This window comes from Taudactylus pleione, unplaced genomic scaffold (genome assembly GCF_031769625.1).
Source record: "Taudactylus pleione unplaced genomic scaffold, aTauple2 ptg000216l, whole genome shotgun sequence".
NCBI classification, from domain to species: Eukaryota; Metazoa; Chordata; class Amphibia; order Anura; family Myobatrachidae; genus Taudactylus; species Taudactylus pleione.
This window is the reverse complement of record NW_028284618.1, coordinates 3,269,092-3,288,581: the sequence shown is the minus strand read 5'-3', so window position 1 is coordinate 3,288,581 and position 19,490 is coordinate 3,269,092. Positions and strand designations below refer to the sequence as shown.

General features: G+C 44.4%; 1 protein-coding gene across 1 annotated transcript in view; it reads left to right on the top strand.

The window, feature by feature from the left end:
• LOC148517452 (macrophage mannose receptor 1-like) overlaps positions 1-19,490 on the top strand; it is a 182,194-nt gene that overhangs the window by 121,434 nt on the left and 41,270 nt on the right. Inside the window, 3 exon segments of the mRNA XM_088478637.1 lie at positions 6,694-6,842; positions 8,991-9,190; positions 16,897-17,028. Coding sequence (XP_088334763.1) covers positions 6,694-6,842; positions 8,991-9,190; positions 16,897-17,028 — 481 coding nt within the window.

Sequence of the window (19,490 nt, the reverse complement as noted above, 5' to 3'; positions counted from 1 at the left end):
CCTACCGCAATCATGCGAGCAGTTCAGGCTAATAGACAACCAAGTGACGTGGTCGATGACGCTGCTATGTTAATTATGCACACCCTTAAAATGCCGGTTTTTGACCGTTTGGCACGCCTGCGTTCGGATCTCCACTCCCCGTTTTCAAGCACCTTCCCCTGTTACCACCCACAAACGCCTCATCCTGTCACTCAAATTAGCAGGCATTCGCTATTTTGCGAGCACACGATTTCCGACCGCACTGACTGGTTGGCGCATGCGTATTACAACCCATATGCATGCGCAGATGTGTGAACATCGCTCAGAGTGAACGAGCGGCCGCTTACGAGCGGCTCTGAATCAGGCCCTCAGTGCTGTGAGGCAGTAATGCTAACCACTACACCATCTGTGCTAAAGTTGCATTTATCATGTAAAATATAATTCCAAAAATTTAAATTAAACTGCTAATTAAATTCAGTTAAATGTAAGCGTCCGCTGTGTTCCTCTTTAAAAAAAAATCAGCTGGGAATCTGTTTTATTACCACGGATAGAATGAAAATTCAATTACATAAAGGGAATAGACCACAGCAGCCACACTAATAATTTCTTTATAATCAGTGGAAAGCGGAAACAGTCAGGAAGCCCATGGATGGAATGCCGACCGCCGGCTTCCCGACTGTATAATCCCGTCAAGGGTTAAATGACAGGCGTCGAAATCCCGACGCCTGTCATTTTTCCTACAACGGGAGACCGACACCCGGCTTACCGATCAAAGGTAAACTGGGCGACGGGCACAGACAGCTGTTTTGAAGGGAGGGTTAGGTTTATGGTTCCTGGGGGGGAATTAGGGTTAGCCACCCCCCCGGGAGGTTAGGTTTAGGCTAGGGGAAGGGGGGTTAGGGTTAGGCACCCCCGGGGGGGAGGTTAGGGTTAGGCACCCTCCCGGGGAACTTAGGTTTAGGCAGCAGGGAAGGGGAGAGTTAGGGTTAGGCACTTGGGGGGGAGGTTAGGGTTAGGCACCCCTAAGGGAGGGTTAGGGGTAGGGGGTAAAATTAGGTTAGGAAATACTTACCTAGGACAATAGGGATTTTCATCCTTGTCGGGCTGCCGCTGTCGGGATTTGAACGGCCAGCGGTAAATCATACTGAATCCAATGGGAAGTATCAAGAAGCACTCAGCCAGTCAGAAGAGCCATTGTAGTGACCACAATATCGTCCTCACTGAGGGACTGATATATTACGGATCACTGTTGCAATTTCCTACGCAGACGGCAGATTGTTGCGTACTGTGTATGCATTGCCGTATGCGGAAGCTCCACTGCGATCATTCTGCGGTCACAGTGGCCTCATATTCCGTATCCCTGTGTCTCTTCGTTGCCTCAGATCTTTCCCTCTCTCTCCATAAATCTCAGAACCCTTCCTGTGTCTCTCCATTATCACAACTTCCCCCCATTTCTCTCCATAGCCACATCATTCCCCCCCAATGTGTCTCTCCAGCAGTCTTAGTGTCTTCCCTTCCTGTATCTCTCCATGGCCTCAGATCTGCCCTGTGTCTCTCCATGACCTTATATTGCTTCCCTTTGTCTCTCCATGGCCTCAGATCCCTTGCATGTCACTCTATAACCATAGCACTGCATTCCTCCCACCCTGTGTCTCTCTATCAGCCTCAGCTTCCATTCCCCTTCTGTGTCTCTCCATGGCCATAGCTTTCCATTGTGTGTCTTCATAGCCACAGCATTCTTCCTACCCTGTGTATCTCTATAGCCATAGAATTCTCCCCCAACCCTGTGTCTTTCCAGCAGCCTCAGCTTCCCTTCTGTGTCTCTCCATAGACACAACTTCTCTCCTGTCTTTCCATAGCCACAGCATTCCCCCCACTCTGTGTCTCTCCAGCAACTACAGCTTCCATTTCCCTCCTGTGTCTCTCTGTGGCCTGAGAACCTTTTACTGTGTCTCTCCACAGCCACAGCTTCCCCCATGTCTCTATAGCCACCGCATTCTCCCCACCCTGCCACAGCATTCACCCTGTCTCTCCAGCAGCCTTAGCTTACCTGTGGGCCTGATGCAGACCCGCTCGCAAGCGCTATGCTCACAAGCGGGTCAATTGTTAGGCAATGCGCACAAAGCACTCACTCCAGCGCTCGCATCCAAAAGGGGTGGCTCACCCAGTTTGGAAGATGGGGCAGGGGGGGGTGGCTGGGCAAACGGAGGCATTCCTGCAGGAACACCTTCCATTTGAGGGCAGCCCTACTGACATCACTCGTGATGTCAGTAGGTGGACTTCCTGCTCTATTAGAGCAGGAAGTCCACTGGGGCTTGCAGCAACGAGACCCTACCGCAAGGGTCTCATTGCAAGCCCAATGGTTGCGATGGTCTTGACCATCGCGACCATCATTTGGCCGCTCGCATAAGCTGTGGGTGGTAACCCACACCTATGCGAACGGCCAAGAGGCCGCAACTAAAAAAAAAAGCACCCATCTTGATTCAGAGCGAGCGCTCGCTTTTTGCGAGTGCCTCTGAATCAGGGCCTGTGTCTCTCCAGCAACTTCAGCTCATCCCCTCCTGTGTCTCTCCATTGCCACAGTCACTATGCCCCCCTCCTGTCTCACCATTGCCTCAGCCACCATGTCCCCCTTCCGCCAACGGCCACATTTGCCTGGATAGTACTTAAAAAGGATTGCCCTATAGATCTATATATCCATATTACACAATAAGTAACTGACTATTCCATTCAGTCAAATAAAGGAGGCCAGTACAACAGTGACGAGATAGCTGGGAGGATGAACCCCCTTACTAATATAAAACCTTCAATTCACTATGCACCAATAATACTGTGACCAACAAAGTCATGGGTAATGACTTGGGTGACTGTTAACGATGTATATTTACGTTACTGGTATCTGGAGTAATACTATTATCTTAACTAAATAAATGTATATATTATATAATGGTGTAGAGGAATTTAACTTAAGGGATAGAACTATATGTAGAGGAATATAACTAAACTGCTGACAGGAAATTGGGTAAACTAAGGGGAAGTGGAATTTACTACATGTATGGGTGTTAACTAAATATTTCCCTCTTTTTAGATAAGCTAAGTGTACTTTGTATTTTGTACTCATCTAATTGTTTATACATGTCAAAACTGTATTGCAAAAAATAATGTCTTGTTTGTTTAATATAAGTTAATAGCAATCATTTAACAAGAACCTATCTATATACTGTACATATACAAAAATGCACATTCTGTTGTTTGTTTGCTGTTTTGGGGTTCTGTGTCCCTCAAGGGTGACACATCTGGAAGCCCCTCATTGGGGATCAATAGCACAACTGACCCCCCCCCAATCAGTAGTAGGTCTGTGTATGTATTATTTATGAATGAGAACCGTCTCTTTTGGAGACCATTTTGTTGCCTTTTAATTGTCTTTTGTCGTCTCCAAAAACTGTACAAGCCTCTTACATATGGCCAGAGCCGTATTTAGACTTTTTGGTGCCCTGCGGCAGAGAGAGCATTGGCACCCCCTTCCCCCCTTTTTTTAAATAAGGACATAAGATAGTGCACCTGAAAAATGGCCATGGCCTCATGGGGAAGGGCCAGGGAAGAGATAGGAGGAGGGGGGGGGCAGAAGATGATAAGGATAGAAGAAGAGGAAGCTAGAAGTGAGAATCATGATAAACAGGAAAACTGACAGTCCCAGACAGCACCCCCTGCCCTGCGGTGCGCACTACCCTAGTTACAGCCCTGCATATGGCGCACATATGTAGTGGGATTCCGGACATGTGGTCCTGGCAGGGGCGCAGCGTGGGCAGATCAGCCATGCATTTTATCTTTAGAAGTTTTAAATATAGACTACCAGTCCACTGTTCCCAAGTGCAGCAGCGCATGTGCAGACATTACTGAGGTGCTGAACACACTGTCACTGCTTTTAGGAAGGCGGTCACTGTAGAAAGCAGAGACAGAGTCTCCAAAGTTAGGTCTTTGTCTGGGTCAAGCTCTCCAGGACGGATGGGTGGCTCCTCCTTGATGACAACAAAACCCTGTAGGACTTTCTTCACCATCACCCTGTGGCATAGTGTCTGGCACAGTGGGACTAGCATTCTGCAAGATACAGTACTCCTTTTGAACCTCTTCCAGTAAATCCTTTTTTACTACTCCCAGAGCTCCCAGATGTCATGGAAAAATCAGATAAAATTTGTGGCAGTGCTATGGAGCAGGCAGTGCAGTGAATTCCAGTAGGACCTGCCCTTTCCCTGTTGATGTCTTATTTCCAGAGTAACACCACTATGTCAGAGTAAGCTGTACATTATATAGTGTACTGTGTGTGGTTCTACCAGCAAGTAAAGGGGTTAAAACTAGAGATGTGCATGGACCCCCGTATTTTGGATTTTGGTTCTAATTTATCATTATGTTTTGCCAAAACTACCCTCAAGTGGCTTGGTTTTGGATATGAATTTTTTATAAAAACAGCTAAAATCATGTCATTTGGGCCTATTTTTTGTTCCTACAGTGTTATTACCCTCAATGACATTTAATTCCAGTAATTTCCAGTCAATTTTGACCACCTCAAAGCTCACAATATTGATTTCATCCAATTTAGGCCAAAAGATTTTTCAACAATGTTGGGAAAATGCTGCAGCGAGTTGACTGGCTAAACTAAGCGACAGAGTAGCAGCACAAACACGTGGCAGTTTAAATAATACAGCCCATCTAGGAAACATAGAGACACTGCAGTGGCAGATAAAATGGCAGTTTATTATAAAACTGTAGAATGTTTTCATTAATCAAGAACTAGATCAGAGGCTTGAGGCTGGTATAGGGAAATGGATGTAGAGTATTTGATACTATTTAGCTAGTTAAAGCATTGATTGATTGATTGCTTGATTGATTAATTATATGAACAGAGAAGCAGTTACTTTTTAAGAAAAGAAAAACAGATACATGGGCTTGGAAAACATGTAGTGTGGAAGCGAGGTAAAGCATGCCATTGATTAATGATTATACAAACAGCGAGACAGTTATAACTATAAAGAAAAGAAAAACAGAGACATGGGCCTTGCAAACATGTAGTGTGGGAGCCAGGTTAATCATGCATTTGATTGATTGAATAATGATTATATGAACAGACAAGCAGTTACATTTATTAAAAAAACAAGGAAATACATAGAAACGGGCCTTGCAAACCAGAAAACCATCAACAATAACCTAGTAAAGTACAGTCTAGTAAAGTGCAATGAAAGAAAAAGTGGTGCATGATGGAATTGTCCTTGGGCCCTCCACCCACTCTTATGTTGCATAGTAAAAACGACATGCGCAGTTTAACAAACCAAGCACATCACAGGACTGTCACTTTTGTGGCTGAAAAGCTTGGTTTTTTTGGGCCCCACAAAACAAGCTATCAATGGGCTTAAGGCAGCTAACAGTACTGTTAATCGTCTCTACAGTTGTAAGATGTTGTTGTCATCCTCACCCTCATCGGTGGTATTATCATCACCTATTATTAGCTCACTCCTGCTGGAATCCACCGTTAGAGAAGTCTCTGTACTTGGTTGTATTTGGCAGCAAAGGTCTTCCACATATAATTTGTCATTTATTTTTATGAACTTTATTTTTCACATTTTGAGGAAGTAGCCTCCTATGCCAATAGCTCACAAGGTTCCCAACTGTGCTAAACACTCTTTCTAAATACACACAGGAAAGTGGGCAGCTTAAGTAAAGCAAAGCTAGTTTGTACAAGGGGCTCCAAATTCCCTTTTTTTTCTCCCAGTTTTCAAAGGGACTGTGTGTCATGCTAATTTGTACATTGTCAACAAAATAATCCTCCGCCATTCTATTGATTCTTAGTGTATCAGATTGAGTCATGGTAAGTGGTGTCAAAGTTAAACCTTCTTTCCCCTTGACCACTGACTTTAGTAGATGTTAAAGTACTATCATGACTGGCAGCAGCCGCAGCACTAGTACTGGGTTACTGCTTCTGCTCTTCTATTGACTGATTCATATTGACTCACAACGCTCCTAGTATTGCCCCCTAATGATGTTATTTTTGAACACAGTGCCTAAACACGAAACACATTGTTTGGCAGAAAGCCCCAAGCCTAATTTCAAGTGTGTTCAGATTCCTTGGAAACCAAACAGCACATCTTCCTTTTCCCAACCCACGCGTTATTGTCCTATTTTAACCATCATCTTCAAAGCTTCACCCTCTCCTTATGCCGAGCTGACAGTACAGAAAAGCTTGCTCAATAATCTCTACTTAGTACATGGGTGCAAACACCCCTTTGTATTCTGTCATACTGTCCACCGCCTTCCTGACTTTCTCTTTCTTTTGTTTGCAGGTGGTCTTGCTTTGATCATATTTTATTTAATAAGCACAATATATTTTGTTTGCCTGTTTGAGAAAATAAATAAAATTATTGTATTTCCATAGTGGGTACTGTCATTCCTGTACACATACAGCCCCACATGCTGGATGCGCCCAATCCCTAGACACTCTTCGGTACTGGAAAAGGTGGAAGGGTGCCATAGTGTGCACCTTCTCTGGGTGCTGATTGCACTCTATATGCCGACATATCGCACTATGGTTTGTAGTCTTTAGCAAATAATTTGCCACTGTGCTCTGAACTGTCCAGTAAAGCTTTCATTACCTGTATATAAATATAGATAAATACAAAAATATAGATAACAAATCCAAACATACACTTGTCTTTTATATTACAGGTTTGAACAGGCTTATTTAACCAGCCTGATTGGACTTAGACCAGAGAAATATTTCTGGACAGGTCTTTCCGATATGGAAGAAAAGGGAACTTTTAAATGGACCAATAGAGAAAAGGTTTTGTACACACACTGGAATGCCAACATGCCGGGTAAGTCACATGTTCCATTGTGAAAGGGGTGGCAAGGTTGCCAGGAGGCCGGATGCAGTGTTCCATGTTGTAGACAGAGACAGTTGTCCATGGAAGCATATTTTAGTGGCAAAGAAACTTGGGAATGCATTAAAGCACGTATAAATTGGGATTGTTATGAATATTTAGAGAAGTCCTCAGGCTGCTGTTGTTAGGACAAATATTCACTATCTGCTTTGAAAGAAAACACAAAGTAAATAAATGAAACATTAAAACATGAACAACCCCTCTAGCTGAAAGTAGTACTACTCGGAGGTTCTGTATAAAATGTTGACATGGTCATAATGTTAACATGCCTGGCAATTCAACATTGACCAAATGAATATTCTTTATGTTGACACTGATTAAATGTTGACATGATTAGAATGTCGACAAACTGTTCCTGGTGGTCCAGTGGTGACATACCTGGTTCAGCTGGTCCGAAGGCTCCAGCAAGTGTCTTTCAGATGAGCTGACAGTGTCTTCCGGCTGTTCTTGTGGCGGTTCCGGCAGTGAGTATTGCTAATAACTAACCCTCCCCCCCTAGTGCCTAACCTCCCTTACCGCAGCCTAAGCCTTATCCTTCCCCTACTGCCTAACCCTGCCCTCCCGCAGCCAAACCATTACACTTCCTTCCCACAGCCTAAAGCTGAGTACATCTGAACAACACATCGATCTTGCAACAGTCCGATATGATGCAACAACATATTGTGTCCACTAAAACAATGCACGATCTGCCGTACAATGGCATGTTATATCATTACAGGAGTAATGTTACTGCACTACATCGTACATGGCATTCTCTCATCAACCCATCTTATGTGCAACACATCCGATGGGAAGATGCAACCAGACAATTCAACTAACAATGAATTGAGGGTACACTCTATATGATGATCATTGCAATTCATCTCGTATCACAAGACTGGCCAATATATTTTATAGTGTGTACCCAGTTCAACACTGTCAGCATTCTGAGAATGTCAGAATTTTAACATGTCAACATTTTCCAGAAGTCGACATGTTCCATGTCACCATTTTAACAATGTCAACATCATTCTGTTGACATTGTGGAGTTGACATTATGATTGTCGATATTGTAAATGTCGACGTAATGACTGCATCCCCTACTCAGCAAAGCTGAGTTATCATGGAGAGCTCAGAGTTCTGTCAGAGACATACAGTATCTATAATGGGTGCAAGGTGTGCTGTGCATCACTGATTCAAGGGGGACCTGTGCCCTGATGAAGGTCTGACTGGGCGGCCACTGGCACCATATGTCTCTGAAAATATGGCGCATGGGGAGGATGTACCAGATTCTAAAATATTGCAGAAAGTGGTGGAGTTGTTTTACATGAAGTCACATATTTCAAATGGTAAACACACATTTTATTTGGGACTGTATGATGAGATGGAGAAGAGAGACATTTCCAGTTAGAGCCGAACTATCATTGGCCGTGTGAAGAGGGGAGGAGGGCATGTGAGTCGAGGTGAGGCTGGAGATGTAGGGAGGAGAAAAGAGGTTAAGGGCTTTGTAGGCGAGTGAGGAATTTGATTCTTTGACTGATGGGGAGCTAGTGGCAAAGGTCACTATATAGTCATTGTTTGCCTTCTGGGCAATCAGAGCAAAGTGGTAACTAGTGATGGGAGAGGCTTCCACCTGCAGAGACTGATTCTCCGGTGTTGGAGCTCATCAGAGTGACATGGCTGGAAGTTATTACTCCAGTAGTATATTGGTTGTGGGAATTTTGGATATGACTGTTTTGGCCACTAGCAGGGCCGTAACTAGGGTAGTGCGACCAGTGCCTTGGCACAGGGCACCGCAGGGCAGGGGGCGCTATTTGGGCCTGTCAATTTTCTGTTTATCATCCTCCTCATTTGTAGCTTCCTCTTTCTTTTATCCCCAGCATCTCCTGTCCTCCCCTATCTCTTCCTAGGCCCTTTTTCGGGGGTGCATCTTATGTCAATTTTTGAAAAATAAGGGGGGGGGGCGCCAATGCTCTTTCTGGCACAGGGCACCAAAAAGTCTAGTTACGGCTCTGGCCACTGGTAATAGTTACAGAACATCATATTTACAATCTGCATTACTATTTGCATCATAACATATTCATTACAATATCAACTTTGAAGGAAGAAAACAAGGCTGTGTTGTTATGAGAACTGGAAACAAGGGCGGATTGTGGGATGTTGTCATCTGTAATGAAAAAACTAAGTATGTCTGCAAGAAATTGGCACAGGGAGTGACACCGCCTCCCCCCTCGACGACGACAGCAGAACCAACATGTCCGGAAGGATGGAGTACATCCAACATTATAAGTTCATGTTACAAAGTAAGTAGACGGATAGAAGAAAACTTATATTATAGGAATGTAATAACAAACAAATCAAAATGTATTTTAAAACTTAATGGGGAATATTTTGACAAAGCTTTAGCAACTAGCAGTGCACCTAGATTTGCAAGCCGGCAGAAAAAAATCAGATAATGCGCATTGTGCAAAAGCATAAATATCACATAAAATTCCAGCCTGCTAGTGCTTTAGAACAAGCAATTTCACTGAGTTAAACTTTTTCAATTCTTTAGTAAATTTCTCTTCAATTTAGCTTTATCATGATTAGGGGCCTGTCAAAAGTGGTGTCCAAACACAAAACATAGAGTTGCTATTGTTCCACAAAATAGGGCTGGTAGACCACATGGGCCTGGGGCTGAAGATTTTTAAGGGCCTATACTGAGAAGTGGAGAAGGTGTGGCCAGTGCCATGTGGGTGTGGCCGGAGTCACGTGGGCACTTACAGCACATACACTACATACACTATCAGCCTCAATGTCTCTTTATGCTGCAATTAAAAAATAAATACAATTGCAGCATTATGTGAGAAAACTAGAAATAAAATGTTAATACTGATGATGATTTATGGGCAACTGTGTGGCCAGCTAGGCAGCTGTTTCTCTTGCTGCCATGATGATGGGCCTATTTTTATGAGGGGGCCTGGAGCTTGAGCTCCATCTGCTCTATTGCTAATCTGGCCCTGCCTACCACAAGGTAGGTCACCTAATGTTCCAGGTATTGGTGGCATCTGAAATACTATGGACCTGATTCGAACACACAGCAGCATGTATTGGAGGCCACCCCTCTTTGATTTTTTGCAAATACCACTATAAACTCCTTCCCTTGTGTACATCCATGCAGTGGAATGTGCAAGGTCTGAGATGCCAACTTTTAGCATCCGTGCGCTCTGTAATATTGATTGTGCGTCCTTATACACCTCCATTGGTTGTACCATCAGAACTTGCTCCAGTCCTATGGCAGCTGCAGTTTATCCATCCTACTCCTGCTGTGACGATACCGGGCTTAGGGCCTGATTCAGAGCCGCTCGCAATTAGCGCTCGCTCGTTCAGAAAAAGGGGGTGGCTATTCAAATGAACCGTACGCTCCATGCGGTCTGTTGCGCCTCCATGCCTGAACGAGCGAACAAAACATGCGCTCGTTTATTTGATAAAAACGCCCCCTGGCCACTCGCATCATACGTCATGTACGCTATTTATTAGATTAATCGAGTACATCGAACAGCGTATGAACTGCTCGCTATTCTTGTGGTTGGTTTTTGCTACCACAATTTTGCGAGCAGTTCTGGCTATAAAATAACCCAGTGACGTGGTCAATGACGCTGCTGTATTAATTATGCACACCCATAAAACGCCCGCTTTGACTTTTAAGCACGCCTGCGTTCTGATCTCCACTCCCCGTTTTCAAGCACCTTCCCCTGTTACCACCCACATACGCCTCCTCCTGTCACTCAAAATAGCAGGCACTCGCTATATAGCGAACAAACGATTTTCGGCCGCACTGACTGGTTCGTGCATGCGTATTAAAAACCGTACGCATGCGCAGATGTGCAAACATCGCTCGGAACGAGCGTACTGCCACTTACGAGTGGCTCTGAATGAGGTCCTTAGTGTATCACTCTGTCCTATCCAAGGTATTTGAACCTTGGATAGGTACTGGGAAGGCCGTACAGCTGGCCTACCCAGTACCTATCCAAGGTTCAAATACCCCCAAAAAAGTAAATAGGTTTAATTAACAAAATGATAGCACCAAACAGCAATTATAATATTTAAATAATAGCCCGCAACAAATAGCACTACAGTCTGGCACAGACAATATACAGGGTATAATGAAAACACCTAACCAGTATCCAAGCTTCCCCTCGGATGCAGACCCTCTCTCCTTTGAGGCTACCAGCAAGGCAGCAGTCCCCATCACCTGGAGAGGTAGATGCAGACAAAGGCATTACTCCAGTTACCAATTGTCACTATATTGTCACATGGCAGAGATCAAAATTTCAATGCCAGTCTGATTTTAGCTATCACTTGGTAGTGAATGCCCCATTGCTGTGCTTGTCTAGTGAAGTCCCTTGGCAACACTGGGGCAAACTCTAATAGTCCCATTTCTTTCTCCACTGGTCGGTTTCCAGAGAACTCAAAATCTATATGGGGAAACAGGATTCCCGAACAGCTTCCTTCATTGGCCCTTCCCACCCCCAAACAAAACACAGGAAAGGGACCATAAACTGGCAAACTTGTAATTCCCTGAAAATCAATGGATCTGCTGAAGTCCCATCCACTGACTGAGCCTCCATGGATAATCCAGTCCTTGTATTGCTCATGTTTCTTGAAATTCAGTGCTTCCTTCCCATACATCCAACAAATTCTGCACAGCTGCAGTAACATCACAGTGCTCTGGGTAGACTGTGGGCTATACTAAAGTCTCCTGGATAAATCATCTACTCTGAAGGATATCACTCTCCAACCACGCAACCACTTCTACTGTGTACCCTACTTCCATTACCTATGGAGCATCAGGATAGTGGGTTCCTGCTGCCTCCCCCCCTTGTACAAGAAAAAGCTGTCTAAAGGCATGCAAATGTTTGGTCTCAAGGTTGCCCAGTGATGCTGGCCCATCCTTGTCTGAAGATCCTTCAGTTATTTCAAAGCAATGGGGTTGACTGTGGCATCTGTGAACTGTACCATCTCATTCATGCTGTGGATTTGTAGATGAGTCAGGAAAATCCTTATAACTTGGTCTGGAAAAGGTGGCTCTGTTGGCAAGGGTAGCATTAACGCCTCTTCTGAAACAATTGGTTTGCCTTTCTTGGACCTTGTCTCCTCTGCATCAACCACTCCTAAAGGTGGTGTGACTTCCTCACTGGCTGAGAGATTAAGCTGGTGCAGGCGGTGCCTCCTGGCATTCATCCATTATCCTTGGATGCCAGCCTCCCCCAGCATAGCTAGCGGTATAGCTGGTTGCACACTTGCCTCTTTAGCTGCCTCCTTCCAAGCATCCACTTTGAAGATATCTTTTCCCAGCTGGGCTGGCTGAGGAGCAAGGTGTCTCTCTGAAGCTGACCCTATATCAATAGCAGCTGGAAGGGACCTCTTTTTCCTGGAGATGACTTCTATATGCTTGTTGACTGCTTCTTTGGTTAGTGGAAGGAAAGAATCTGTTGCAGGAAGGGCCGTTCAGCATCCACCCTTTGACATTGGTCCTACCAGATTGGGCTATTGCGCTTTCCCCAATCTAATGTTCTTCTTGAGCCAGTTCAAAACACTCCTCTAAGAATTCCAACTGCTCCAGGAGACTCATCTTGGGACCCGGCTGTAGAATCCACATTCTGTATATGCTGAAAAAGCCTTGACCAGGTTTCCTTGATCATAGCTGAGGTCCTGGATGATTTCCCTATGATCCTTATAATGATAGAAGACACCACGCAGTTCACATTCAGCTTTTACCCACTCTCATTCACAGTAAGCTGGGATTTACTACCATGCACTTTGCACCAAGGGCTTCTGTGCCATGAAATTTGCTGTACACTCCAGGTCTTCTCACTCAATACTGCTGGTAGGGTACACGGACCCGCCCCAGCTAGTATTCTTCTTTTATGCCTCTTATTGGAGTCCTGACACTGGAATCTCCACATTTGGGAATATACAGTAGTCTGTTAATAAGCTCTTTGTGTGTACCAACCCACACTAACTTCACATCTAGGTGGACCACAATCCTAGCCTCATGCCGGGGTCACCTCATTGTGATATCCCTCATGGAACACGGCCCACTATTCTGTACTGCCCGAAGGGTGAATGCACCTACCCTTGAGCCAGTACCCTTGTTGCTCTTGGATCCTTCTGTGGTTCCCAACTACTGGTTATAGGCACTCCCAAGCAACTATAGTGTGCATGGTTGGTGCTTCGGATATTCACAGAGCCCTACACCCCATGTGTTATCCACTGAAGCTCTACCAGGCTTGCCTAACTGGGGTTGGGTCATCCCACTGCTGCCACCACATGATAATACCTGGCTTAGTGTATCACTCTGTGCCACCCAACTGGCCTACCCAGTATTTATCCAAGGTTTAAATATCACCCAGGCAACTATCCAAAATAGATGACTGCATTATATATACACCAGCAATTATAATAATTGAATAATAGCCTGCAAAAAATAGCACTACAGTCTGGCACAGATAACATACAAGGTATAATGAAAACACTTCACCAGTATCCTAGTTTCTCTCAGGGCTGCTTCTATCCAAGCTTGTCCCTGGACACAGACCCTCTTTTCTTCAGCAAGGCAGCTGTCCTGTGTCACTGTCAATCCACTTTTGGCAGATGCACTGCTTCCCAAGACCTTGAGAGGTAGATCCAGAAAAAGGCAGTACTTGATATAATTAGGGACAGATATTTTTTTGTGGCTATACAGCAGAAGTTGTATAGAGGTCACAATCCAGAGACTTTACATGTTTGGGAATCGGTATGATTTACCGCCGGACCCCTGGCCAGCGGTTCAAATCCCGACAGCGGCAGCCCGACAAGGATGAAAATACTGATCATCCCCAGGTAAGTACTCACTAACCTAATTCTACCCCCTAAACCTAACCCTCCCTTAGGGGTGCCTAACCCTAACCTTCCCCTCCAGTGCCTAACCCTAATCATCCCTCTAAATGCCTGAACCTAACCCCCCCTTCCCCGCCACCTAAACCTAAGTACCCCGGGGGGGTGCCTAACCCTAACCCTCTCTCCCCCTAGCCTAACCCTAACCTCCGGGAGGGGGTGCCTAGCCCTAAGTCCTCTCAGGAGCCCTAAAGCGCGGCTGTCCGTGCTCGGCGCCCAGCATCACTTCAATCTGGATGCTCGGTGGTAAAATGACAGGCGTCTAGATTTAGACGCCTGTCATTTAACCCACGCTGGGATAAAGCAGTCGGGAAGCCAGCTGTCGGGATTAGGCTTCCCCACTGCATACCCATTTAAGATCAATGTGTGTTTCCTGATATCACAACTGGGAGGGCATCTGAATTTGTGTCCAATCCAGGTGATTAATGACTCAATTACCAGCATGGACTACACATGACAGCTGGCTATTTATTCTGTATGAGCTCAGCAGTCATTGCTGGGTCATTAATGTTTTTGCCTGTTCTGATCGGAATCGGTATGTAATGCCGGCAGCTCTTTAGCCTCCGGATCAAATACCGACAGCGGGAGCTCGACGGGTCGGAATCCCGACAACATCAGGTAAGTAGTCTAACCCTCCCCACTCCCTCCCTAACCCTAACCCCCATTTAGGGGTGCCTAACCCTAACCTTCCCCCTTAGTGTCTAACGCTAACCTCCCCCCTTTAGTGCCTAAACCTAACCCCCCCTCCCCGCCGATAAACCTAACCCTCCCGGGGGGGTGCCTAACCCTAACCCCCCTGCGGCTGTCTGTGCCCGGCACCCAGCATCACTTCGATCAGGATGCTGGGTGGTAAAATGACAGGCGTCTAGATTCAGACGCCTATCATTTAACCCTCGCCGGGATAAAGCAGTCGGGAAGCCGGCTGTCGGGATTACGTCCTCCGGCTTCCCGACTGCATACCCATTTAAGATCAATGTGTGTTTCCTGATATCACAATTGGGTGGGCATTTGAATTTGTGTCCAACCCAGGTGATTAATGACTCAATTACCAGCATGGACTACACATGACAGCTGGCTATTTATTCTGTATGAGCTCAGCAGTCATTGCTGGGTCATTAATGTTTTTTTGCCTGTTCTGATCAGAATCGGTATGTAATGCCGGCAGCTCTTTAGCCACCAAATCAAATACCGACAGCGGGAGCTTGACGGGTCGGAATCCTGACAACATCAGGTAAGTAGTCTAACCCTCCCCTCTCCCCCCCTAACCCTAACCCCCATTTAGGGGTGCCTAACTCTAACCTTCCCCCTTAGTGCCTAAACCTAACTCCCCCTCCCTGCACCATAAACCTAACCCTCCCGGGGGGGTGCCTAACCCTAACCCCCTCCAGTGGTGCCTAACCCTAACCCCCCCTTTCCCTACCCTAACCCTCCAGGGGGGGGTGAAACCCTAGGTCCCCCCGGGGGTCCCTAATGCTAAACTCCCCACCGCGGCTACACGCTAAGACACCCGGCTTACCTTCATTCGGTAAGCCGGGTGTCGGGATTTAGTAGTGGGGCTAATAATAGGCATCGGGATTTTCGATGCCTACCTGTAGTCCCATGTCGGGATGTGGCTGTCTGGTATCCTAACTAAATCCCGTTCTGATCTGCCATGCCTAGAACCTGCCTCTGATATTGCTGTATCAGCCAAGATTTCTGGATTCCTGTCCTCAAAGGTGATAAACTGCCTGAGACCAATATTCATGGAATTGATCGATTTTTTGCTACTGCTCTTGTGTGAAAAACCCTAGAAACTTGTAGGGTGCATGCATTACACTGTGTGTACGCAGGGAGCCGGAGTTGTGATTGAGATGAACAGTATAAGAAATGTATTGGAAATGTGCTGGGCGTTCCTAGGCAGCAGCTATTCAGACTCACAGAGATGGTCCTTCTTCTGGGCATGTTATGGGAGTGTCACGGGCGTCACTCTCATTGGAGACCATACTCTACAAGTTATTATGGTACGACCAATGGCGGTGTCTAAGGACGCACTGCCCCTGGAGACGCTCAAAGTGGGCACCTCTGTCCTTGCAGATGCACGGATGTACAACTGGGAAGGACTAGCTGCGGTACTTTGCATAAAGTCGCACAAACCATACCAGCAAAAGATGCACACACGGGCGCTGCAACTTGCAAATCAGAATCAGGCCCTACATGTGTTAGTTGTCAGAGAGATGAAAAAAATGCTTTATGCTCACTGGTCATGTCCAAGTATATGTCCACCAATCTGTACAGATTATATCCGGCTAGTGACTGCAAGCCAATCTCTTTAAAGCCTAAAAGTGCGTACACACTAGGCGGAAAGACAGTACGATTATGATGTCGTTCCTGATCCCCTGTAATGTCTACACTGAACAATGTGTCGTACAGTGTAGGCAGCCTCCCTCATTCCTGAACATGGCCAATCTGTCGTTATAGGCAGATTGGCCTGCATGTTCAGGCGATGATAGATGACGGAAACGACCAGCGGGAGCGCACATCGCTGGTGGTTTCCATCATTATAGTGCACAATTACTGAGCGATTTCACGATCACAATGTCGTAATCATGCAACTGCTCATGAATATCGCCAAGTGGGTACGCAGCGGGTTCTGTGCACTCTCCCTACTCTTTGCTACCAATCAAGAATGATGCACATAAATACTACTTTTGCAGTATGATATCTCTCAGCAGATGAATGGGATAGACAGCTGATTTGCAAAAGTGAAGAAGAGTTTGTGGTTGTTTCCCACTAGAAAGTGTATTCTTTTCTTCCATTTTACAAATGCAATTCATCTTCTCTGAGGATGATCCACTGATATCATGGGTGCAAGCAGACATATAAAGGCTCTTAAGCAGTGTATAGCCATTAACATACAAGAAGTTACAGCTGTACAGTATTTACATATATAGTGGTTGTAGTGATAAGATGTGGCCGTACAGCTAATGTAAGTGAATGGAATGTGATAGTTTTGGAATGAAAGCAGTAGTAGAAGTGGCAGTACAGCATACCATTGTATAACAGTCCACTTACACCACTGTACATATTACATGTTATCTGTATCTTTCACCAGCATTACCATAAAGACATCAGTGAAAAAAAGACATGGTTTGAAGCCCGGGATTTTTGCAGAGCAATAGGAGGTGACTTAGTCAGTATTAGCAGTAATGATGAAGAGAAGATAGTACAGACAATGCTGACGTAAGTATTATTAAAATGTATTTATATTGTGCCAATATACTCCACAGCACTCTACAGCTGGAGACAAATACAGTAATATAGCAAGAACGGAGGTAAAAGAGCCTTACTCACAAGCTTACAATCTACTGCAGTGTTTCCCAACCTCGGTCCTCAAGGCACACTAACAGTCCAGGTTTTAGTGGTATCCATGCTTGAGCACAGATGGTTAAATCAAAATAACTGAGGTACTAATTAAGACACCTGTGCTCAAGTATGGCTATCTTTAAAACCTGGACTGTTATTGTGCCTTGAGGGCTGTGGCTGGGAACCTCTGATCTCTTAGAACACAGGTTCTCAAACTCGGTCCTCAGGACCCTAAACAGGGCGTGTTTTCCAGGTCTCCTCACAGAATCACAAGAGAAATAATTAGCTCCACCTGTGGTTGTTTTTAAAATATGTCAGTGAGTATGAGTAATGAGTACACCTGTGCACCTTCTGGGTGACCTGGAAAATGTGCACTGTGTGGGCTCCTGAGGACCGAGTTTGAGAACCACTGTTCTAGAAGATTTATAGGGGTATTCAATTTGGAGCGAAAAGTCGGAATCAGCGATAAATTATCACCGATGACGTCATTTTCGCCTATTTCAATTATCCCCATATTCAATTTCAAAGAATTTTCGCAGGTTCGAAAAGTCTTTGAAAAAAACAGGGATAACTTTTAACCATGTTTTACATGGTGAAAAAAAGAGCAGAACTGGGGTTTAGGGGTGCAGGCTTAAAAAAAATAGCCTGCACCCCTGGGAATGACATTTAAAAATAAACTGTGTAAAAAAAAGTTTAAAAAAAAATTAGGGACTCTCCAAAAAAATAAATAAAAAATTTGGGGTGAAAAAAAAAGGGAAAAAAGTGTTTAAAAATAGGGAAATAGGTTCAGAGCTATTCTGCAAATATGCGGCAGGTATTTTCTAGAATAAGATATAATCGGCAGGTGCATTTTTGCCGAATTTAAAAAAAAAAACTTTAGGGACTTAAAAATATGCTAGTACCCATTTTCATGTACCCCAAATTTGATGGGACCACTTAAAAAAATGAAAAAATAACCTAAGTGCTCTTCTGCATCACTTCTTCAATGTCGGGAAAAAACATATACCCATAGTGATCCCCCATGTCAGGACAGCTTTAGGGGGGTTCTACAATTAATTCCAGTAAAATCCCATTTTTTTTCTTTCCTCCAAATTCGCGGGGTCCCATTTTTGCTGATTTTTAATTGAATACTGGGATAAAGCGGGCGCGCGCCCGATACTTTATCCAAGGAAAAGCTCCAATGTGGAGCAAAAAGTACAGCTCCCATATTGAATACCCCTGATAATCAGATTCTGTCTATCACTTTCTAGAATGCAATTGAGAAATAATAGCTAAAATCCACTTTTAATTTTAGAAGCTGTAATAAATCTAACCCTACTGTAGATGCAGGGCCGTAGGGAGGGTGGTGCGGCCAGTGCCTTCACACAGGGCAGAATCCTCCAGCGGATAACACACAGCAAATATGCCGACGTGCGTTTCGCTGCTATGTGCTTTGTCAATTTCTGTAGTATACAACCTCGTTATTCCACACATAATATAATAAAAAATAATGAGGACACACAGCGAAGATAACCCTAGATTTTATTGCACATTTCTGACTTTATACACATTATTCTCCTGTCATTTTAAACCACTATGTCGCTGAACACCTATACCTAATAAAGAATTATAATTTTATTTCAAATAATACTTGAAAGTTGTGTGCCGCATTATAGACAAATTTTTTTCTCTTTCTTTCTAAATATTTGTAAATGTGGGTATTTATTACCATTTGTCTGCTGGCAGCACCCCCAACCCATATATAATTATTTGGATACTGAATATGGGGTTGTACTACACAACAAATAGATGTGTGCGGATATAAACTTTTCCCTTCTGTAACTGTTGTAATTAAAATTTAACTTTTATACAATTCATGAAAATATTGCTATAAAAATGCTCTGATCTCCACAAAGTAGTGTTGTTCAAACGAAAAAAAAATAATAAAAAACAATGTTTAAATATACATTGTGTACTGTATGTCACAAAACTGGGACTAATGGTGCATACACACGGTCAGATTTGCCTTCAGATTTGTACAATAACGATTTTAAAAATCGTTCAATCGTTAATATCTGAAAGAAAATCTGACATGTGTCCCTTCAACGATAAACGATGAGCTTTCCCGTTTGTCAGATAACGATATCTGACATCTGATGTGTTTGCAGTCAGATTTGGTCGATTTTCATTTAATACAGTCAAATATTGTGAAATGAAATGAAATCGTTGGTAAAATCGTTTGTATATCATCGTTCGTAGTTCATCGTTCGTCTGACAGATCTGACTGTGTGCATGCACCATTAGTCATGCTTACCCTGTCTGATGGTGCTTTATTAAGGTGGGTCACTCTGTCCCAGAGCGCTG